Source organism: Scyliorhinus canicula, chromosome 7 (genome assembly GCF_902713615.1).
Source record: "Scyliorhinus canicula chromosome 7, sScyCan1.1, whole genome shotgun sequence".
NCBI lineage: Eukaryota > Metazoa > Chordata > Chondrichthyes > Carcharhiniformes > Scyliorhinidae > Scyliorhinus > Scyliorhinus canicula.
Window position 1 is genome coordinate 100,536,072 of NC_052152.1, and position 24,878 is coordinate 100,560,949.

The window sequence follows — 24,878 nt, forward strand, 5'->3', positions numbered from 1 at the left end:
GAGTGGGCCAATCCTTTCTCTAGTTACCCTCTTGCTTCTTATATACGAATAAAAGGCTTTGGGATTTTCCTTAACCCTGTTAGCCAAAGATATTTCATGACCCCTTTTAGCCCTCATTATTGCGCGTTTGAGATTTGTCCTACTTTCCCGATATTCCTCCAAAGCTTCATCAGTTTTAAGTCGCCTAGATCTTATGTATGCTTCCTTTTTCATCTTAGCTAGTCTCTCAATTCCACCTGTCATCCATGGTTCCCTAATCTTGCCATTTCTATCCCCCATTTTCACAGGGACGAGTCTGTCCTGCACTCTAATCTACCTTTCCTTAAAAGACTCCCACATTTCAAGTGTGGATTTTCCCTTAAACAGCTGCTTTCAATTCACATTCCCCAGCTCCTGCCGAATTTTGTTATACTCTGCCTTTCCCCAATTTAGCACTCTTCCTTTAGGACAACTCTCGTGTTTGTCCATGAGTATTCTAAAACTTACAGAATTGTGATTGCTATTCCAAAAGTAATCACCGACTGAAACCAGCTGGCCGGGATCACTCCCCAATACCAGGTCCAGTATGGCCCCTTCCCGAGTTGGACTATTTACATACTGCTCTAAAAAAACTCACCTGGATGCTCTTTACAAATTCTGCTCCATCTACACCTCCAACACTACATGAGTCCCATTCAATGTTGGGGAAGTTAAAATCTCCCATCACAACCACCCGATTGCTCCTACATTTTTCTATAATCTGTCTACATATTTGTACCTCTACTTCACGCTCGCTTTTGGGAGGCCTGTAGTAAAGTCCCAACAATGTTATTGCACCCTTCCTATTTCTTAGCTCTACCCATATTGCCTCAGTGCTCGAATCCTCCATCGTGCCCTCCTTAATCACAGCTGTGATATCATCACTGACCAGTAATGCAACTTCTTCACCCCTTTTACCTCCCTCTCTATCCCTCCTGAAGCATCTATACCCTGGGATATTTAGTTGCTGATCTTCCCCTTCCCTTAACTAAGTCTCAGTAATACCAATAACATCATATTCCCAGGTACTAATCCAAGCCCTAAATTCATCTGCCTTACCTGCTACACTTCTCGCATTAAAACAAATGCACCTCCGACCACCTGTCCCTTTGCATTCATCATCTCTTCCCTGTCTCCTCTTCCCCTTAGTCACAATGACCTCTAACTTCCTAATCTGGCTCCCATCCCCCTGCCACATTAGTTTAAACCTCCCCAACAGTGTTAGCAAAAACACCCCCTGAGACATTGGTTCCAGTCCTGCCCAGGTGTAGACCATCCAGTTTGTAATGGTCCCACCGCCACCAGAACTGGTTCCAATGTGTCAAAAATCTGAACCCCTCCCTCCTGCACCATCTCTCAAGCCACGTATTCATTCTGACTATTCTTGAATTTCTACTCTGACTGTCTCGTGGCACTGGTAGCAATCTTGAGATTACTACCTTTGAGGTCCTACTTTGTAACTTATCTCCTAACTCCCTAAATTCTGATTGTAGGACCTCATCCCATTTTTTACCCATATTGTTGGTGCCTATATGCACTACGACAACTGACTGTTCGCCCTAACCCTTCAGTATGTCCTGCAGCCGATCTGAGACATCCCTTACCCGTGCACCCGGGAGGCAACATAACATTCGGGAGTCTCGTTTTCGACCACAGAAACGCCTGTCTACTCTCCTTTGATTGAATCCCCTATGACTATAGCCCTGCCAGTCTTTTCCCGCCCTTCTGTGCAGCAGAGCCAGCCACGGTGCCATGAGCCTGGCTACTGCTGCCTTCCCCTGGTGAGTCATCTCCCCTAACTGTATCCAAAACGGTATACCTGTTTTGGAGGGAGATGACCGCAGGGGACACCTGCATTGCCTTCCTGCTCTTTCTCTGCCTTTTGGTCACCCATTCCCTGTCTCCCTCAGCAATCCTAATCTGCGGTGTGACCAACTCACTGAAGGTGCTATCCACGACCTCCTCAGCATTGCGGATGCTCCAAAGTGAGTCTATCTGCAGCTCCAGAGCCGTCATGCAGTCTAACAGGAGCTGCAGCTGAATACACTTCCTGCACATGAAGGAGTCAGGGGCATCGGCCGCGTCCCTGAACTCTCACATTGAGCACGAGGAGCATATCACGGGTCTGGGATTTCATAGATTTCATATGATTTCATAGAATTTACAGTGCAGAAGGAGGCCATTTGGCCCATCAAGTCTGCACCGACCCCTGGAAAGAGCACCCTACCCAAGCCCATACCTCCACCCTATCCCCACAACCCAGCAACCCCACCTAGCACTAAAGGCAATTTGGACCCTCAGGCCAGCCATTTTTACACTTTACCTTAACTGATTACAAATATAATATCAAATAATGAATAAGTGAAAGGAATAAAGATTTTACTTACCAATTACAATACTTACCAACACACGAAGAGTTAAATTTCTCCCAGCTACTGCTAATTGGAGCACTTTCCTTACCAGCCAATCAGGTCACTGCTTTGCTGTGATGGCACTCTTCAAATTTATCCCCAAAGACCCTGTGGTCGCTGTTTAAGCAGCGAAGCAGCTAGTTTGAATACTCACCACTCGACTCTGTAGCTCCGCCCACTCCAACAGCTGAATTCCTGCCAAAAATGTTCTATGATAATTGAAGTAAACAAGAGAGAAATAATAATGCTGAACGCAAATTTGAGAGCCTGGTTATGCACTCAGATCCTGCGCGGACTAACTGTTCATGGACATCTCCGACCTCTTCCTACTCTGTTCCGAGGTTCCCACCTGCTTCAAGAAGACCACCATCATACCGGTGCCAAAGAAGAACAAGGCGATGTGCCTCAACGCCTACCATCTCATGACACTTATCATTATGAATTTCTTTGAGAGGTTGGTCATCAGACACATCAACTCCGTACTTCCAGAATGCCTTGATCCACCGCCACAAACCGGTCCATAGCAGACACCATCTCCCTGGCCCTACACTCATCCCTGGAGCATCGCGATAATAAGAACTCCTACGTCAGACTCCTATTCGTTGACTACAGCTCCGCCTTCAACACCACAATCCCAGCCAAGTTCATATCAAAACTCCAAAACCTAGAACTTGGCTCCTCCCTCTGCAACTGCATCCTCGATTTCCTGACCTTTAGACCAGAATCAGTAAGGATAAATAACAGCATCTCCTCCACGATAGTCCTCAATATTGGGGCCCCACAAGGCTGCGTACTATTATACTCACTATACACACACGACGGGCAGATTCTGGCTCCAACTCCATGTACAAGTTTGCTGATGACATGACCATAGTTGGTTGGATCTCGAACAATGATGAGTCAGAGTACAGGAGGAAGATGAAGAACCTAGTAGCGTGCTGTAACGACAACAACCTCTCGCTCAACGTCAGCAAAACTAAGGAGCTCGTGATTGATTTTGGGAAGCGAAATAATCTTTGTTGTCACAAGTATGCTTAGATTAACACTGCAACGAAGTTACTGTGAAAAGCCCCTTGTCTCCACGTTCTGGCGCCTGTTCGGTTATGCGGAGAATTCAGAATGTCCAAATTACCTAACATCACATTTTTCGGGACTTATGGCAGGAAACCGGAGCACCTGGAGGAAACCCACGCGGACACGGGGAGAACGTCAGACTCCACACAGAGTGACCCAAGCCAGGAAATCGAACCTGGGACTCTAGAGTTGTGAAGCAACAGTGCTAACCACTGTGCGACAGTGCCGCCCACAGAATTGTGCACACTCTGTCTGCATAATGGTGCCGTGGTGGAGATGATTGGCAGCTTCAGATTCCTAGGTGTGTACATTCACCAACAATCTGTCCTGGTCCACACACATCAATGCTACAGCCAAGAAAGCACAACAGCACCTATACCTCAGAAAACAAAGGAAATTTGGCATGCCCACATTTACCCGTAGCAATTTTTACAGATGCACCATCGAAAACATCCTATCTGGCTGCATTACAGCCTAGTACGGCAACTGCTCGGCCCAAGACCGTAAGAAACTATACCGTGTCGTACACACAGCCCAGTACATCACACTAAACCTTAGCCTCCCTTCCATTGGCTCAGTCTACACTCCCACTGCCTTGGGAACGTGGGCAGCATAATCAAAGACCCCTCCCACCCAGTTATTCTCTCTTCCAACCTCTTCCATCGGGCAGGAGATACAAAAGTCTGAGAACACGCATTACCAGATTCAAAAACGGCTTCTCTCCCGATGCTACCAGACTCCTGAATGACCTTTTTTAAAATAAATTTAGTGTACCCAATTCATTTTTTTCCAATTAAGGGGCAATTTAACGTGCTCAATCCATCCACCTACCTTGCAAATTTTTGGGTTGTGGGGGCGAAACCCACGCAAACATGGGGAGAATGTGCAAACTCCACACAGACAGTGATCCTGAGCCGGAATCGAATCTGGGACCTTGGCACTGTGAGGCAGCAGGGCTAATCCACTGCATCACCGTGCTGCCCCTGAATGATCCTCTATTGAACTGATCTCTTCGTACATCTTCTCTACTGAGTAGTGCCATGTGAGAGTATCTTTAAGAAAGGGTGTTTTTATAGAATAACTGTAGTGGATGTACCTTTAAGAAATGGGTGTTTATTACTGCAGTGATGTCAGAGAGTGGGTGGAGCTGGGCTGTGTCAGCTTTTTACTTTTGCTTTAGGCTTTTTGCTGCAGGGTAGGTTTGGTTTCATTTTAGTTTTGGACAAGCTGCAATCACAGCAGGATGTGTGTGTATCTCTGCAACCATCTGAGTGTCCATTTGCTGATTTCAATGTGATAACTGTTCTCAGTAGTGAAGTTAAGCCTGATGTCTTTCTGTAAAAAGATGTTTTTAAGTCTTATGGATGTTAAAAGGAAAGCTTAAAGGATTACTTAGTGTTGTAGTATTTGGGGGTTGTATTTGAATTAATGGTTGCTAAGATGTTCACTGTATGTTTTAAAAAGGTTAACTTGAGTTCATAGAATAAACATTGTTTTGCTTTAAAAAATACTTTTCAATTTCTGCTGTACCACACCTGTAGAGTGGGCCGTGTGCTCCCCATACCACAATCTATTAAAAGTTGTGGGTCAGGTGAACTCCATGATACACTTTGGGGTTCTCTAAACCCTGGCCCATAACAGTAGTACTACTACACTCCGTATGCTTCACCCGATGTCTGAGTCTATGTATTTACATTATGTATTTATCATATGTCCTATGTTTTTTCATGTATTGAATGATCTGGACTGTACGCAGAACAATACTTTTCACTGTACCTCGGTACACGTGACAATAAATCCAATCCAAATCAAAGAAAAAGGTCACATGTTAGAAGGACACTGACAGCTAAAAGCAAAAAGCTCTTGGAGGTACTTTTTAAATCCTATGACCAGATCCGAACCATCTTGTAACAACATTTTATACCCCTTCTATAGGTCTGTAAGGCGATGGATGGTGTTATTTACATTTTGTCTTCCTTCAAGAATCTCCATAGTTTGTGGTCCTGGTAGTTCTGACGTTTCCTCTTCCCAACTAAATTTTCAGTTAACATAATGTAAATTAAAACATACAAACACTTTATCTTCTGAATCTGATGTATTACTAAGTGTTGGCGAAACTGCCTCCAGATTTTCAATGAAGCTATTATTACCGGACTCACTGAGTATTTCCCCGGAGCTATCGGGAGAGGCGCTGTTGCTAGTGCTTTCAGCCCCGACCCCCTGCACAAACTATCCATTCTGACCAAGTGGGAATCAACCCCTCTGATCCAGCTCTGCACCTTCTCCACATTCACCGCCCAGTAGTAGTACATCAGGTTTGAGAGACCCAAACCCCCTGCCTGCCTTCCCCTCTGTAGCAGCACCTTTCTCACTCTGGCCACCTTCCCTCCCCATATGAACGAGGTAATCCTTCCCACAATCACCCTGAAAAATGACCCCCCCCCCCCTATTCCTTTCCATGCTCCCGAACTTCTTAATGCGATGGCCAACGGCTCAATCGCAAATGCAAACAGCAGGGGGGACATAGGACATCCCTCCCTCGACCCACGGTGGAGAGAAAAGTATCTCGAGCTGATATTGTTTGTGCGGACACTCGCCCTCGGCTCCTTATATAATAGCTTTACCCAGTTCGCAAATCTTGGTCCAATCCCAAACCCCTCCAGAACTGCCATCAGGTACCTCCATTCTACCCGGTCAAACGCCTTCTTGGCGTCCAATGCCATAACCACCTGTTTCCTTCCCTTCCGCCGGTGCCATAACGATGTTCAAAACCCTTCTAATGTTCGAAAACAGCTGCCTCCCTTTCACGAACCCTGTCTGATCCTCACCTTCGGGAGGCACTCCTCCAGCCTACCCGCCAGTACCTTCGCCAATACTTTTGCGTCCACATTCAGAAGTGATATGGGCCTATACGACCCACACTCCGTCAGATCCTTATTTTCTTTTTCTTTCTTTTTTTTTATAAACAATTTTATTGAGGTAGTTTTTGGCTTTGTAAACAGTTACAGACATTAACAGAAAGAAAGCAAAAATGTGCAAACATCCACGTACATTTAATACTTCAATCGCAACATACTGCACAAGCCCGCTTCCTTATCTTTTTTTAGCAATAGTGAAATCGATGCCTGCCCCAAGGTTTGTGGCAGCACTCCCTTCCCTATCACCTCTTCAAACATCCCCACCATCAGGGGTGCCAACTTATCTTTGAATTTTTTATAATATTCCACCGGAAACCCATCCGGCCCAGCCATCTTCCCCAACTGCATCTTCCAAATCGCATCCTTTATCTCCTGCTCCATTATTGCTCCTTCTCATGTAGCCCTGCCCCCCTCCCCTAGCCTCGTGTATTCCAACCCATCTAGAAATTCCTGCATCTCACGGTCTCCTCGGATGGCTCTGACCTGTAGAACCTCTCATGAAACTCCTCAAAAACCTTGTTAATCAGCTCCGGAGCCACCACCAACTTCCCTGCTCTATCCCTCACCTGAAGAATTTCCCTTGCCGCTGCCTCCCTCCGGAGCTGACCTGTGTTGTTCGTTCTGGGTGAGTGTGCTTAACACTCAATTTGGCTCTGTTTCTTGTTCTAAGCTCTGGAGTCGCCAGGTGCCGTTAAGACACCGCCACAAGCTTCAAGGTGAAGTTCAAAGCAATAAAACCGTACACCAATTAGTAAGTCCAAACAACTAGAGTTTACTATAATACAATTATAATAACTACCCATGCACACGCTAAAGGATTAAACTTACTCCTACCGCTAAACAACTAATACTTATCTCAAAGGAACTGCTGGGTCAGGGAACAAGGCCTCTTGCTCTGCTCTGGTCTGCAGACTTCAGGATTGTTATCAATTGAAAAGGGGGTCAGGAGTGCCTATTTCTGGTAGCGGTCGTCGTTAGGCACTTACTTGTTGGTGGCTGCTGCTCGACGGCTGGAGTAGGAGACAGGAGCCAGGAGACAGAAGACTGAACCATGTGTGGGACCTTTCTTTTATAGGTCTCAGGGGATCCGCGCCCCTTTGGGCGGACTCCCTTACCTGCTTGGAATCGATTGGGTCTCTTCCCAATCGATTATGTTTGAACCCCCCAATCATGGGCAGTTCCTCGGTCGCTGGGGCGGTTCTTGGGACCTATTGTTTTGGGCTTCTCTGGCGCCACAGCGTCTGGCCTTCCATAGAATGTATCGATTTGTGCTTAACTTGTGTCCATTGTATCTGGGACTCGCCCGGTATTGCCTCATTAGTATGTTAACTGGTTTCTTTTCACAGTGCTGTCTGGTTTCTGCAACAGTCAAAACTGGTTTCTGCAGTCGTCCCAATATACATTCGCCTTGCAAGCTGCTTGCTTTCCAACATGTCCATTTTCCCTGCATTCCTTGCAATCTTCCATTTTGTGTTGGGCAGTGGCCACCCCAGGTGGCTACACTCCCTCCTTGTGATCCTCATGAGAAATCATGAAGGATCACCCAAGTTCGGTGTCTTTGTGTTCCCTGAACTCAGCGAGTTCCATGGCTTCTATTCTTTCCTCAACTATGGCAAAAAAATTTTAACTAACATTTTCTGATTGGCACTATGTCAAAGGGGACATGCATTACCAATTCGAATCGGGAACCTCTAACTATCGCAATAAACTATTCTCATCTCACGTTTAAACATCCTATAACATTCTAAACCCGTACTCATTCATACAACAGTATCTTTACATTTTGTTTTCTGACTCGGCAGTCGAGCGCAGAACATTATAATACATCCGCAATAATCTTTATTTACAGATCGTATTAAATTAAATCTTTTATTATACATCAAGGGGTTGGGGGGATTGGTGGAATCCGAAAATAGGGGATTGTACTCTGTAAATGGTTGAGGCGCAAGAGCGGGAGGCTCTCCTTCTCCATTTCCTTATCCTGAGGTCTGCACTATGACGCAGAGAACTGCAATCACCAAAAGTGATTCAATGACATACGAAAATGAGTACCAGTTCATGAATTTTGTGCACCAGGTCTGGTCCTTGCTGTTCATTACTGGGCTATGAGAAGTCAGTGTGTGGGAAACATTAACGGCGGGGGTCATAGGGGAAAGATGGTTTGCGTCCGCGCGCAAAAATACAAAAACAGTAACTAAAAGCATGTAGTTCTTCATCGTGGTCTTCTTCCTTCTCTTCCTTCTGTCCTTTTGTATTGCTGATCTTGCTCTGATCTTTCCTTTGAACGTTCGAAAGCTATGGGATCAAGCACAGTATCTGTCAATAATTCGTTTAATACCTGTAGTGTTAGTGTATCTGTCCTCTCATTCCAATTGTCCCTTAAATGAATGGCCAAGTCACACCCTGTGACTCCTCTCATTTTTTTTTTCAAAAGCGAATTTAGGTCCAGACATACACCTAACAACTTTGCCACTGCGAGCCGTCTCGCAGGTTTTGCGATTTACCATCCGAATGTTCCTGGATGTAAATAGCATATGGGATGGCTGCCGAAGGGCTACCTTAAACAAAAATGAAAGCAAAGTTTAGAAATGAGATATCCGAATGGGTTGCGTGTGGGCCGCTACGGGTAAGATTTGTATGGGATCCCCGGGTAGGGCGTGCTGTGCTGTACCCGAGCTTAGCTGACCAAAGGGGGGTCCTCAGACAGGGCGGGTCCTCAATGCCGTTTCTCCACTGCCTGAGCAACCTGAAATGAACGGGCAAGAATGTAGACGTAGTGGAATTGCAGCCTCTATTCTCAGAATAGAGGGGCACCTAAGAAAAGAGGAGCCAAGATGCTCCAACATCTGTAAACAGAAGACAAGTCGTGAACATTGTCGGTTCAGCAGAGGACATTTCAATTGAGTGAAGTTCTCCGACATTTCGGCGGACAAACTAACGTGCATGTGAGGTGGTCACAAGCTTTTCAGCTGAAAAGTAAGTGGCCAATCACCAATCAAACATTTAACATACAAACAAACATACATACGTGCAGGTTCCATCAGAAAGGACATCGCTTCTCTCAAGCGGTTCCTCTTTTACATCATCTGGACACCTCACTTCTCCTCATTCTCTGCGAGCAGGGTCGCAAAGGGGTTGCCGTGTCAGGAGTCAGACATCAAGTCATCCTCTTCTCCCAGATCGCATACCCTTGTATCTACCTCCAACATCTCATCTATTACCCTCTGCCGCTCCAACCTCTCCTCTTTGTCCACCCTGGCCTTAAACAAAATCACCTCACACCTCACCACCGCCTTTAGAGCCTCCCAGACGACTGCCTTCGACACCTCACCCATACAGTTGAAACCTACATATTCCTTAATTACCTTTTCAATTTTCTCACCGAACACTTGGTTCCCCAAAAGCTCCACATCCAGTTTCCACCCCGGTCTCTGCGCTACCCCATTCTCCAGCACCATATCCACCCAATGTGGAGCGTGATCAGACACTGGACTGCTGAGAAAAATGAGTACTCCTGTTCCCTTGGGTGCAGGAATCTCCAAGGTTCAACCCCTCCCATTTCCATCATTAGCCCAGCCAGCGCCTTCCCCCCCTCCTGATGGGACCAGCGAGCGCGGCCGTGATCTTTCCATCCTTGGCTCCTGCACCAAGTTCCAGGTCTCTCTCTCTCTCTCTCTCTCTCTCTCTCTCTCTCTCTCTCTCTCTCTCTCTCTCTCTCTCTCCTCTCTCTCTCTCTCTCTCTCTCTCTCTCTCTCTCTCTCTCTCCTCTCTCTCTCTCTCTCTCTCTCTCTCTCTCTCTCTCTCTCTCTCTCTCTTCTCCCCCCCCCCCCCCCCCATCAGCTCATGGTCCAAGTTGGGAATAGCCCCAAACACCTTCCTCGCAAATCCCACATCGTCCCAATTGGGACCGTATACACTTAACAGCGCCACTAATCTCCCGCCCAGCGCCCCGGCCACAATCACATATCTACCCCCCTGATCTGCCACCACCTTCTCCATCTGGAAGCGTACCCTTTTGCTGACCAACACCGCTACCCTTCGAGCCTTTCCATTAAATCCAGAGTGAAACACTTGGCTAACCCAGCCCTTTTTAAGTCTCACCTGGTCCTTCACCCTCAAGTGAGTCTCCTGCAGCATTGCCACATCGGCTTTCAAATTTTTAAAATGCGCAAGCACACTTGACCTCTTGACTGGACCTCCTAGCCCTCTCACGTTCCACGTGACTATCTTTACTGGGGGTCTCACCCCCCCACCTTTCTTATCCACCATCATACCACCGGGCCCTGCCCCATAAGCCTGACCCGCACCTGTCCATTGTTAACATCGAACCCCTTCCCGTCCCTCCCAAGAACCTCCCCCTACATTTCCCCCTGAGACAACATCTCCCAACATCCATCCCTTCCCTCCCTCTCGCTTGCCTCATAGGCCCATTGAAGCCTGCTATCCAGGCTCCAACGTCCGCAGCCCTCTTCTCACCTCACCTCCGTTCACTAGCTGACTTTAGTTAGCTAGCGTGGGTGGCTCCCCCTGCCAAGATATATCGTCCCCTTCCACCCAGTCCCAGAGAAAGAAAAAACAAAGCAAAACCAACAATCCAACCCCTACAATTCACTAATGTACCATTTAACCGTCGCAACACAGAACGCCAATCAACCCACCATTAACTTGAACTCTATAACAATGCAAAGAGAATTAAATTACAATGCACATCAGTAAAAAGAAAGTTGTCACATTTATACATTTTCCAGCTGCTCAAACACAGTCCACAGTCTCTCTTCCAGTTCCGCTCTTCACATCTGTCCCAAGCCTTCCGCCCTCACGAACGCCTCAGCCGCCTCCGCTGTCTCAAAATAAAAGTCTTTGGCGTTATACATTACCCTCAACTTCGCCGGGTACTCCATACCAAATCGCACCCCCTTGTACAATGCCACCTTCACTCGCCCAAACGCCGCTCGTCTTTTTGCCAACTCCATCGTCAAGTCCTGGTAGATCCGAACCACAGTACCCTCCCACAGCACCTCACGCTTCTGCTTCGCCCAGCTTAATACCTTCTCCTTCATGCAGAACTTATGGAAGCAGATAATTACTGCCTTTGGCAGCTCGTTCACTTTGGGCTTCGGCCTTAATGACCAATGAGCTTGGTCTAGTTCATACCGGGAGGGGTTCTCGCCCTCCCCTATCAGCTCCGCCAACTTCTTGGGCCCTCTGTCCCTTCGGGCAAGTCCACAATTCTCAAATTGTGCCACCTTGAGCGGTTTTCCAAGTCTTCAAGCTTTGCTCGGAGTCCTCTGTTGACCTCCACCACCCTCCGCAGCTCGTCCCCATTGAGGTGACCTGGTCGCTGTGTCGTGACACGGCCTCCTCCACATCCTTCATCTTCTCACCCTGCTCTCTCACCTCGGCCAATGCCTTTGCCACCGCCACCCTCAACGGGGCGATTGCCTCCTCCACCAATGACTTCACTGCGACCGCCGTCTCCTTCCTCAAGGCCTCCATGTGCCTCGCAAACTGTTTTTCCAGCTCCACCGCCATCACTTCGGTCATCTTCTCCTCCGTAAGTAGTGCGGCCCCGCCTTGCGGTTCGGCTTCCGCCATCCTGTCAACACTTTTGCTCGTCTTCTCATTCAGCGGCGGACCCGCGTTTCCTCCTTTCTTCGACGCAGCCCTTCGCATCCTTTAGCAGCTTATTGTGTTTTTTTTTCTTTTCTCTTCCCCCTTTACCCTCCTGTCCTTCATCAATCTGAATTAGGGGAGAAGAAAGAAAAAATTTCACCAAACTTCGTTAAACCTTCTTTCTTTCTCCTCTACATTCACCCAGAGCTCCTCTGGGACTAGGCTTCAGGCTTCTTTCTTCATCCCAGGTGGAATCCATCCGATGTGGGACACCCCACCTACATGGTGCCCTGGTCTCGGGCCTGCCGCCTCGGCCTCCTCGTAGCTCCGCCCCGCTGCTCTGGCCTAGACGCCGCGCTGGGTCCAGCGCCTCAGCTCCTGCAGCCCGACACCCGCGAGGGGTTCTTATCAGGTTTTTAAACCGGCCCCGCTGGCTGCTCGCAACGCCCCCAAATGCCGACGATAGTCAGGGGGGGGTGCGTGAAGACTCGGGGATTTCCCCGAAATCGCCACAAATCGTGTCCACCGGCGGGAACTCTTCTTACTGCCGCCGCCCTGCTCACCCATGCCACCGGAAGTCAAAAATAAAAACTAAATTAATTAAATAAATGAATAAAATGAATTAAAAATCCCCAAACTTGTAAAACAAAAAGCTGCGACCATTTAAAAAAATAGCGGCCGCATTGCACATGCGCGCACATTCCCGGTCATTTTAATGGCCGCTTGCAGCCAGCGTTATTAAAAGCCGGCTGAAAGCGGGGATTTGTGCGATTGGGAGCGCCGTGAAGGACGGCTCCGTGACCCACCCGCGGGCCGCGTCCCTGACTTTGAAGAACACTGCTCTAGTGATTACTTAGTCTTAGTGTATTTACATTAACCCCTTGTGTATTTACAGTGATGCATATCACCACAGTAGGCAGCACGGTAGCACAGTGGTTAGCACAGTTCCTTCACAGCTCCAGGGTCGCAGGTTTGATTCCCGGCTTGGGTCACTGTCTGTGTGGAGTCTGCACGTTCTCTCCGTTTCTGCGTGGGTTTCCTCCGAGTGCTCTGGTTTCCTCCCACAGACCAAAGATGTGCAGGTTAGGTGGATTGGCCATGCTAAATTGCCCTTAATGTCCAAAAAAGGTGAGGTTAGGTTGTGGTACTGGGTTACGGTGATAGGGTGGATACATGGGCTTAAGTGGGGTGCTCTATCTAAGGGCCGGTTCAGACTCGATGGGCTCAGTGGCCTCCTTCTGCACTGTAAATTCTATGATGGTGGGCGTGTCCAGAACTAGGGGTCATAGTTTGGGGATACCGGGTAAATGTAGGACTGAGGTGAGGAGAAAGTTCTTCACCTAGAGTGGCGAATCTGTAGAATTTGCTACCACAGAAAGTAGTTGAGGCCAAAACATTGTGCAATTTCAAGAAGGAATTATATACATCTCTTGGGGCTAAAGGGATCAAAGGATGTGGGGAAAGGCGGGATCAGGGTATTGAACTTTATGATTAGCCATGATCATAATGAATGGCAGAGCAGGCTCAAAGGGTCGAATAGCCTCCTCTGCTTCTATTTTCTAAGTTTCTGTGTCATTTAGATGGTGAGGACAAGATTCGAACATCTGTCATATGACCAGTTATAATTGACTTCACTGCAAAATATGTAAAATGAAGCTGTAGATTAAGTTTTCCAACCCTTCAATATTGGTGCTTGCATATTCATGAATTAATGATTAAAGTCCCATACACTACTGTGAACAACAAGGAAGGAGAATTATAAGGGCATTTTGTCCCCATTTTCTTTGAACATTTTTGTTCGCTGCATATTAAAACATGTGAAATGGGTTAGGGGCCGGTTGTTGGAGGGAAGGTTGTTCAACTAGCAATCATGAATCACCCATTCAAGTTACAAAGTTTCTGTTCACTTTTCCATTGGTGTGGGAAGGTTGCGAGGATGGACATGTTGGATGATTGATGGTAGGAATATGAAGACAGGAGATCACATGATGAAACCTCTAGTAATATGGAGTTGATGACCCTACTGTACATGCATATGCAAAAGGACATTTGTTGCTTTTGCATTTGATGTGCTGTTAAAGACGCAGGAATATCCAAAGAATGATTAAATTCTGCTAAGTTTGAATCACAAAGTTTAACTCCATTTTGTGCTGGTCATTACTAAAGTTCAAGAAGCGGAGACAGATATCACAGTATAATTGTTTTGCATGATTGAGGACAATGTTTGTAGTTTTATTCTGATGCAGGCAGCACTTTCAAAACTAAATAATTACTAAAACATTTGCCAATTTGAGTCACATTTATGACCAAAGAAAATCAACCTTGTACTGCACGAGCTTTTGTGCAAAGGGGCAAGACTTCTCTGGAAGGACTATTCACGACAGGAACTTTACAGATATGTTCATTTTAATAGCACTGTGCGTTTTCTAATATTTTGTAAGTATTTCTAAAATCTGTTTTAACTTTTTCTTTTGCATGATGCGAATGGTTCAATTAGATACTTAGATAATTGATTGCACTGGCAGTCTTGTTATGCTGGCATGATGCCCAACTATTCCAGTCTGCAAACTTCTCAGTGTGATGAATATAGGAATCTCGGGTATAGAATTTGCAGTGCAGAAGGAGGCCATTTGGCCCATCGAGTCTGCACTGGCTCTTGGAAAGAGCACCCTACCTAACCCCACACCTCCACCCTATCCCCATAAACCAGTAACCCCACCCAATACTAAAGGCAATTTTGGACATTGTATTATATTGTATTATAGGTATTTGGTTAGATAAGGGTTAAAAGTCTGGATTAGACTTTTTGACTGCTGAAGTCATGTTTTAAAAGATTCTTAGGTTGAAAGATGACAAAGCTTTTGGGAGCCAGAGGTGCAATTAACCATCAAAAATGCTTGGGCTAATGCAGTTTTGGTTTGATAAGAGGATTCCATGCGGAGTTAATTAACTTTCAGCTTGGTGAGATGATGTCATTGCTAAGGCATCAGGCTTTTTGAGAAAGCATTTTCAGTTCTGTTCTGATCTGGCTGAATTGGAAGTAAGGCAGTTTGTTCTCACTGTAGGTTAGTTAAGAGATTAACAGTGTTTAAAGCAGTGCAGACTGGTCTGCAGACAAGGGGGAGCTCAAACAAGCTAGTTGAAGCAGCCTTTAATGACATATAGCCAGAGTTTTTTCGTGGGTCTGACTGGAGTTAAATCTTTTCTGTAAAACAGTGACAAGAGATCTCTTTCTCAAAGAATAACTCTGTAAAACAAGTATTCCTCTGTGCCATTGGTATTTAAAGTGGATTGAAAGCCGAGATGTTTATTTTGTTGTTTAAGTGAGGATAAAGATAGCAATTGAGGGTATTGTGTTCACTGTGTTGAGTGATTGTAAGCTGTTTTCTGGGGTAACGTTAAAGATTTTAATACTGTGTTAGTAATAAAGTTGGTTGTAATATGCCATACCCCTGTTTCTTCGTGCAACCACTCCTAGAGTGAAGTATCCTTTCCTCAGTCTTATAAAATTAAAATAAGACATTGGTGTTTCTGTCCAGTATCCTAGCCACTGCTGGACCCAGCCTGGGATTGTAATAACAGTATGACTCCTACTTTGTTGTGTCTGTTACTGTAGTAGTAGAGATTCCTATTCAAAATTTTCCAAAATAGCAATAAGTAGAAATACATCTCAAGGAAAATTAAACAAAATCTTTCAATTCATTTGAATCTCCTTAAACTTATCTTTTTTGACTCCCTAACAATTAGTATGAATTTGGAATAAAATTGAATTGTCACCTGCAAACTGTGCATACTATACGTACCCACTTTGTCAGAAAATATTTGTTTTACATGTGTTAAAAATGGCCCCATTACTGTACAGGAGTACTTAAAATTTTATTTTTATTTTCTCAGCTGAAAAAATTAGATCAAGAAGATGCCAAGTGGCGTTTAGTTATGCTCCTCAGAATGAAGATGAGCTGGAGCTGAAAATTGGCGAAATCATTGAAGTGCTTGGTGAAGTATGTATGAAAATATTGGTACATGAATAATGGTGTAATATGACTTTAATTACAAACATTTTAGAATTATTCGTTTTAAATGGTTATAGAGCCATCAACTTTGGACTTGAGCAGAACCTCTGATCTAGCTTTCTTAATGGTCAGAAGCTAGGAACTGAATCTGAGAGATTTAGGAGTCCATTTGCAGAAATTGCTAAAATCTGGTGAACATGTTTGTTAAAAAATAATAAAAGACTAATGAAATATTCGCATTTATCTCAAGGGGCTGAGGTTTATTGGAGTAGAAGCTATGCTACAGTTCTATGACGTGTTGGTTTGACTGCATCTGGAGTATTGTGTTCAGATCTGCATACTGCAGCTCAGTCAGGATATATTTGGCTTGGAGGCGGTACAGTACAGATTTACCAGAATTATTCCACAGATGAAGAGTTAAACTGCGACAGTTTCTCTGGACTACACTTATTCCTTTAAAGGCAGAAGATTCATTGGTAGATCAAATTGAGATGATTTAAAGATTAAAAACAAGAAATGCTGGAAACGCTGTCAGGCAGCATCTGTGGAATAAAAAGTGAAATTAACGCTCGGCAAAGTTAGACGATTAATTGATTTTAAACAGGTAAAATCGGTGAGGATCGCTAAAGAACAATAGGAAGGACAATGATGGGACATGTTTTTTTTTTATAAATTTAGATTACCCAATTATTTTTTCCAATTCAGGGGCAATTTAGCGTGGCCAATCCACCTACTCTGCACATTTTTGGGTTGTGGGGACGAAACCCACGCAGACACGGGGAGAATGTGCAAACTCCACACGGACAGTGACCCAGAGCCGGGATCGAACCTGGGACCTCAGCGCCGTGAGGCGGTTGTGCTAACCACTAGGCCACCGTGCTGCCCTCTGGGACATGTTAAATTAGATTGCAGGACAATATAGATGGGCTGGTTAGATGGGCAGAAGAGTGGCAAATGGAATTTAACCATGAAAAGAGTGAGGTAATGCATTTTAGGAGGACTAACAAGGCAAGGGGATATACAATGAATGGTCGTACCCTAGGAAGTACAGAGGATCAAAGGGATCTTGATGTGCAGGTTCACAGATCTCTGAAGACAGCAGGACACGTGGATAAGTGGTTAAGTAGGCCTGTGAGATTCTTGCCTATGTTTTCTTTTATAAATTTAGAGTACCCAATTATTTTTTTCCAATTAAGGGACAATTTAGCGTGGCCAATCCACCTAACCTGCACTTCTTTGTGTTGTGGGTGTGAAACCCACGCAGAAAACTGGGGGAATGTGCAAACTCCACATGGACAGTGACCCAGGGCTGGGATTCGAACTTGGGTCCTCCACCTTAGTCCCAGTGCTAATCACTGCGCCACATGCCGCCCTGATTCTTGCCTATGTTAACAGAGGCATTGAATATAAGAGCAGGAAGGTTATGATGGAGCTGTATGAAATGCTGGTTTTACTGTGTACAGTTCCAGCCACCATACTATTAGAAAGGAAGTAATTGCACTGGATAGGGTGCAGAGGAGGTGTACCAGGATATTGCCTGGGCTGGATCATTTCAGCTATCAAGAGAGACTGAATAGACCACCGTTGTTTCCCTGGAGCAGAGAAAGCTCAGGGGGGACCCTGATTGAAGTGTATAAAATTGAGGGATGTAGATAGTGTGGATGGGAAGGTATTTTCCCCTTAGTGGAGGGGTCAATAACCAGAGGGGTATAGATTTAAGGTAATGGGTAGGAGGTTGAGAAGAGATGTGAGGAAAAACCTTTTCACCCAGAGAGTGGTTGGAATCTGGAACTCACTGCCTGAAAGGGTGATAGAGACGGGAACCCTCACAACGTTTAAGAAGTATTTCGATGAGCACTTGAAATGCCATAGCATACAAGGCTACAGACTAAGTGCTGGAAAATGGGATTAGAATAGTTAGTGCTAGATGGTCAGTGGACACGATGGGCCAAAGGGCCTCTCTCCGTGCTGTAAAACCATGATTCTATGACATCAGAGTTGGTGGTGCAGAGCCAAATGGTGTGATAATGGAATAAGTAAAGAAATAAAAAATGCATCCAGCGGAAGGTGTGAATGGCACAATACTGAACAGATACGGTTTGTAAGTAAAAACTGGAGGAAGAAAACATTTCAGATTGAAACATGTCAAGTAAAATAAATAAAATCGAAACCGAGATTACGGTCTGTAGTTGTTTAACTCCAACTTGAGAACGTGGTCAAGTGCCTAATTGAAAGATGGGGTGCTGTTCCTTGAGTTTGCATGGAGTTTCAGTGGAACACTGTACTAGGCCGACCAGAAGAAAATATCAGTAAAGCATGGAATGGACTGGTAAGGGCCTGAACTGGAGTTCTGTTTTAAGGTATGCAAGACCAGTTTGGGCCAGTACGAATCATTTAAAATTTGGACTAGTTTTTCCTTCTGGGAGAAACGTATTAATGCAAAATGGAGAATTTAAATGGCAGGTCTCCAGAAGCTTGGGGATTGGGGCCATGCTTGTGGACTGAGCAGAGGTGTCCTATAGAGTGGTGTTGGGGGTGATCGAGGAGTGGAGCTGGGTGTTGTAAGGGAATGGTACTTTTGGAATGCTGGGAGGGCAAGTTATGTTTGGTGATTATATCATGAATGAAATGGTGGAAATGGAAGAGGATGATCTGTTGAATATGCAGTCTCGTGTGGTGAAAGATTAGGGGAAGGGGAGCCCTATAGGGGTTCTAGGCAGGAGAGAAATGAGTGAGAGCAGAAGTGCAGTAAAAGGGATGGACCTTGTCAGCTACAATCATGTGGGGGGTGTTGGTGGAGGTGGTGGGCAATTAAGGAAAAAGACTTATTAGAGGTGCTGGTTTGCAAGGTTCCACCATCAGAACAAATGTGATATAAATCCAGAAACTGGGAGAATGGAACCGTGTCCTTGCAGTCAATTCTGGGTGTACGGAAGTGTAGTTCAGGTCGCTGTGGTAGTCGGTGGGTTTATAGACGTACAAAGAACAAAGAAACGTACAGCACAGGAACAGCCCTTCGGCCCTCCAAGCCTGCGCCGACCATGTTGCCTGTATAATCTAAAATCTTCTACACTTCCGGGGTCAGTATCCCTCTATTCCCATCCTATTCATGTATTTGTTAAGATGCCCCTTAAACGTCGTCACTATCGTCCCTGCTTCCACCACATCCTCCGGCAGCGAGTTCCAGGCACTCACTATCCTCTGTGTAAAAAAACTTGCCTCGTTCATCGCCTCTAAACCTTGCCCCTCGCATCTTAAACCTATGCCCCCTAGTAATTGACCCCTCTACCCTGGTGAAAAGTCTCTGACTACCCACTCGGTCATGCCCCCCATAATTTTGTAGACCTCTATCAGGTCGCCCCTCAACCTTCTTCTATGAATATTTGTTAGCTTGTCCTCTAAACTGGAGATGAAGAGATCAAAGAAGGGAAGTGAGGAATTGGAGATGTAACAAGTGAAGGTGAGGGAAGGATGGAGATTGGAAGCAAAGTTTCAGTTTAGAGCAGCAAACTGCACTGAAAATGGTCATTGGTGCACCAGGGAAACAGAGATCCTGGGTAGGACTGGATCAAGAAAAGACATAATAAGGAGCCATGTGGGTTCCCACATCAACACCTTTTATTTGGAGGAAGTGAGATGACTTAAAGGAGAAGTTGGTCAATGTGAGAGCAAGTTCCGCTACTTGGAAAAGGGTGGTGATGGATGGAAACTGGTTGGACCTACGTTCAAGGACGAACCAGAGAGCTCTCAGATCATCCTGGTGAGGTTGGAGGTGTAAAGGGATTGGGTGTTTGTGGTAATTTCCATTTCTATTCCATCCACAGATGCTGAGTATTTCCTTTTTGTTTTGTTTTAGATTCCCAGCACGCTCAGTAGTTTGCGTTTGAGATTATTAAAGAATTTGGTCAGTTATATAGAAAGATTTCCTTTCGTTGGGAAATCCTGATCAAGTGAGTGTAACAACCTTAAAATTAGAACTAATGGCTCACACAGGAAATTTGGGAGTGGGCGTGGGGGGGTGGAGAGATGCTGGTGTAGTGGTATTGTCACGGGAATCCAGAGATCCAGTTCTGGGGGCGTGGTTTCAAATCCCAGCTGGTGGATTTTAAATTGAATGAATAAAATCTGGATTTGAAAGCTAGCCTCAGGTCTGCAGCTGTACAGGTCTGATAGTAGAGTGCCTATGTATGCTCAGAATGTAGAGGGCATCTTTTCAAAACAGCCGTGGATCAGCTGTTCGCTCTGTTGCCTCGGAGTCAGAAAGTTGTGGTTTCAAGTTCCATTTTAAAAGTTGAACACAAAATCATGGTCGACACTCCAGTCCTGAAGGAGGGCTGCATCGTTGGAGGTGGTGCGTTTTGCATGGGAAGTTAAACCTAGGCTCTGTTTACTCTCTCAAATGAATATATAAGATCCCATGGCACTAGGCCAATGTTTATCCCTCAATATCATCACAAAAACAGATTATTATGTTGTTATTACATTCCTGCTTGTTGAAGGTCATAATTTGGCTGCTGTGTTTCCTGCAGTATAACAGTGATTATACGCCAAACAAAAAGATACCTCTTTGGCTGTAAAACACTTGGGATGCCTGATGGTTGTGCAGGGTGCTATATAAATGCAATCTATTTTTATAAATCAAGTCTCACCATGGTTGTTTACGAATTTGAATTCTATTTAAGATATCGAGAAATTACAAAACCTATATCAGTGATGCTGAAGCTGTTGAACTATTATTAAAATCAAAGCTGGTTCATTAATACTCTCCAAGGAAGCAAGCCTGCTGCCTTTCCCAGGTCTGGTCTATATGTGACTCCAGTCCTAGAGCAATGTTGAGTAATATTTAACTGCCCTCTGAAATGGCTGCACATGGCACTCCATTGTGTTAAGCCAGGCAAGCTGGTGTTGCCTGTGGCCTGTGAATGAATGGAAAAATAATGTAACAATAATTATTGGCTCTGAATCTCTTATTAATTTCCTCTTCCTGTTCTTGTTAGACTAATATAATTAGAACAGAATTGATAGCTCACTGTGGCTTGTGGTCCCCCACAGTGTACATTTGCTCATTCATCAGTATCAGTTTGCAAGTTGGCTGAAAAAATACAATGTTTTCGTTTTCAACATTCAGATCATAAATGCTTGAAATAGACTGTGCTCCATTGATTCGATCCCAGAAGTTGCCATTTTCACAATAATTGTTTTAACAACCAGGCAGAAAAGGTATTCTAATTTCCTGAAAATTCAAAATGTAATGTATGTTGTTTCACCATATTTTCAGGCAATTTCTCTCCATTTTTTTGGAAGGGCTGTTTCTGTAGGCTTACGATAAAATAAATTCAGTCATTCAACCGTAAAAACTGTACAGGTACATTTTGAGGAATTATATATTAGAATGCAGTTTTAGTAATGTCCACTTGCATAGAAGGAAGGCACGTAAAAGATCTGTTCTCTATCACAAGTGTTGGCCAATGCTCAGTGGTATCAATTTTCAGCTACGCAATCAAAACATTTGAAACCACCTTTGGTTATAAGATCATCAGAAATAGGAGCAGGAGTAGCCAATTTCATCCATTGATTGCTCGCCATTCAATAATATGGTGGCCTGAACTCAATTTTCATCCCTGTCTACCAACCTTCAACTCCCTTGCAAAAAAAAAAAAATTCTGCCTGACTCAGCATTGAATATATTCCATGACCAAGCCTCCGTTGCTCGTTAGGGAGAGAATTCAAAACATTAATGATCCTCTGAGAGAACAAATTCCTCTTCAATTCATATTAAATGGGAGACCCCTTATTTTCAAACAGTGCACCAAGGTGATACAACATCTCAGCATCTATCATCAAGCCCCCTCAGAATCGTTTGTTTCAGTAAGATCACCTCTCATTCTCCGAAACTTCAATGAGTATAATAATATAATAATCTTTATTGTCACAAGTAGGCTTGCATTAACACTGCAATGAAGTTACTGTGAAAAGCCCCTAGTCGCCACGTTCTGGCGCCTGTTCGGTACACAGAGGGAGAATTCAGAATGTCCAATTCACCTAACATGCATGTCTTTCGGGACCTGTGGGAGGAAACCGGAGCATGTGGAGGAAACTCACACAGACACTGGGAGAGCGTGCAGACTCCGCACAGATAGTGACCCAAGCTGGGAATCGAACCTGGGACTCTGGCGCTGTGAAGCCACAGTGCTAACCACTGTGCTACCGTGCAGCCCACTATAGTATAGACCCAATTTGCTTAACCTTTCCATGTAGGACAAGCCCTTCGTCACAGGAATCAGCCTAGTGAACTGCCAAGAAAGCATCACAGATCCCTCTGTACTTCAGCATTCTACAGTCTCTCTCTATTTAAATAATGTCCTGTTTTCTATTATTCCTGCCAAAGTAGACAACCTCACATTTGCCCACATTATATTCCATCTGTCTGATTTGTGACATGTGCAACATTATTACAAAACAGCCACTCATCTTTGAGTGAAGAATAGGATAACATATTAGATATGTGAAGTATTGGATTATTGTGAGCAGTTTTGGGCCCTGTATCTAAGGAAGGATGTGCTGTCCTTGGAAAGGGTACAGAGGAGGTTCACAAGAATGATCCCTGGAATGAAGAGCTTGTCACATGAGGAACGGTTGAGGACTCTGGGTCTGTACTCGTTGGAGTTTAGAAGGATGAGGAGGGATTTTATTAAAACTTACAGGATGCTGCGAGGCCTAGATAGAGTGGACATGGAGAGGATGTTTCCAATTGTAGGAAAAACTAGAAGCAGAGGACACAATCTCAGACAGAGATGAGGAGGAATTTCTTCAGAGGGTGGTGAATCTGTGGCCAAATCACTGAGTGTCATTAAGACAGAAATAGATAGGTTCTTGATTAATAAGAGGATCAGGGGTTATGGGGAGAAGGCAGGATAATGGGGATGAGAAAATATCAGCCACGATTGAATGGCGGAGCAGATGTGGTGGGCCGAGTGGCCATATTTTGGCCATGGAAGTTCAAGAAACACCTTGGGCAGGAAAGAAAAATATATCTATTAGTTTGCTGGTCGTGCATACTTATTTAACACAAAAGTATGTATTTGAGTGGATTGTCATTTGTCAATAAACACCACTGAGGAGATTATTGGGTTAACCTGGCAAAATTTATATTTAAAAAAAAATAAATTTAGATTATCCAATTATTTTCTTTTCCAATTAAGGGGCGATTTAGCATGGCCAATCCACCTACCCTGCACATCTTTAGGTTGTGGGGGCAAAACCCACGCAAACACGGGGAGAATATGCAAACTCCACACGGACAGTGACCCAGAGCCAGGATCGAACCTGGGACCTCGGCAGCAGTGCTAACCACTGCACCATCGTGTTGCCTTGGCAAAATTCATATCATACAAAAGTATGCTTTATCATTTGTTCTCTGGATGGTTGATGCTGTCAAGGCTCCAGGTTTTCTGTCCTTAGTTGTCCAAATAATTTAATAAGTGTAATTATCTTGCTAGCACATTTCAAAGGGTGTTAAGAGCCATCCGCATAATTCCCCCCCCCGCTGCCATTACATCACATCGGCAAGATTTCTGACAGACTTGGACCAATGTGAACCAGGTGAAGAGAACCTGCTGGGCACACAGGTAAGTGCAGCCCCTAAGAGGAGAAGGACATGCCTGAACAATGCTAGGCACGGCTCCCTGGCACTAATGGGTCAGTGCTGGGGGAGTTCTCAGTGTCCTTGAGGGGGGAAGAGGCAGAGAAGTTCATCATGGGAATTCAGAATTTATGCCATGGCTTCAAATGATGATTAAAATCAAGGATATTCAGAAGACTAGAATTGGAGTAACATTACTATCTCTGAGGGTTTGGGATTTGAAGGAGATTAGAGAAAGGGGGGGAAAATCCATGAAGTGTTTTGAAAAGTAGAATGAGAATTTGAACATTGAGACATTAGGTCAGTGAGCACAGGGCTTAGAGGTGAAAGGGAATTCTTGTGAGTTAGGACATGGCACCAGAGTTTTGGATGGCCACCGATTTATGGAGGGTAGAGCTTGGGAGGCCAGATGCAAGTGAGGTGGTTTGTCAGCAAAACTAAGGAGCTGGCCATCAACTTCAGGAAACAAAGAGTCGTACACACCCCTGTCTGCATCAACGGTGCTGAGGTGGAGATGGTTGACTGCTTCAAATTCCATCACCAGTAATCTTTCCTGGTCCATTCAGATGGACGCTATGACCAAGAAAGCACCACAATGGCTATAGTTTCTCAGGAAACTAAGGAAATTCGGCATATCCATATTGACTCCTACCAATTTTTACAGATGCACCATATAAAGCATCCTATCTGGCTGCATCACAACATGGTATGGCAACTGCTTGGCCCAAGACCGTAACAAACTACAGAGAGTCGTGAACACAGTCTCACACAAACCCGCCTCCCATCCATTGACTCTGACTATATCCCCCGCTGCCTCGGGAAAGTGGGTAGCATAATCAAGGACCCTTGTCTTTCAACCTCTTGTCTGAGAGCATGAACTAACAGATTCAAAAACAGCTTCTTTCCCATTGCTCCCAGACTCCTGAATGACCTTCTTATGGACTGAACTGATCTCTCCCTGCATCTTCTCTACTGTGTCTTGGAGCGTTTCCAAGGACTGAGTATTGAGCTATCTTTTACATGGGGTTCCTCCCTCTTAGTTACAGCTCAGCTGAACACACAGACCGGCAGACACATCAACTCTGGTTAAGAAGGCTTTATTTTTCCAAGCTTGGTCCACGTATGTGGGAGAATGGTTTGGATAAATGCCAAAACTACTCTGCTTTACACTCGTGCAGACACCCCAATT

The 24,878-nt window shown here is 45.0% G+C and overlaps 1 protein-coding gene across 4 annotated transcripts in view; it reads left to right on the top strand.

Moving 5' to 3' along the window:
* The window catches only part of sh3kbp1 (SH3-domain kinase binding protein 1), a 413,248-nt gene that overhangs the window by 164,472 nt on the left and 223,898 nt on the right, over window positions 1-24,878 (top strand). For 3 of the 4 annotated variants that reach the window (XR_005461315.1, XM_038802548.1, XM_038802549.1), the window contains exon 4: window positions 15,929-16,035. The exons of the other annotated variant lie outside the window; for it this stretch is intronic. Coding sequence is in view for 2 of the 3 variants with exons in the window: in XM_038802548.1 (XP_038658476.1) it covers window positions 15,929-16,035 (107 nt within the window). In the remaining variant the exon portion in view is untranslated. The remainder of the gene's footprint in view (window positions 1-15,928; window positions 16,036-24,878) is intronic. 4 annotated transcript variants of the gene reach the window in all.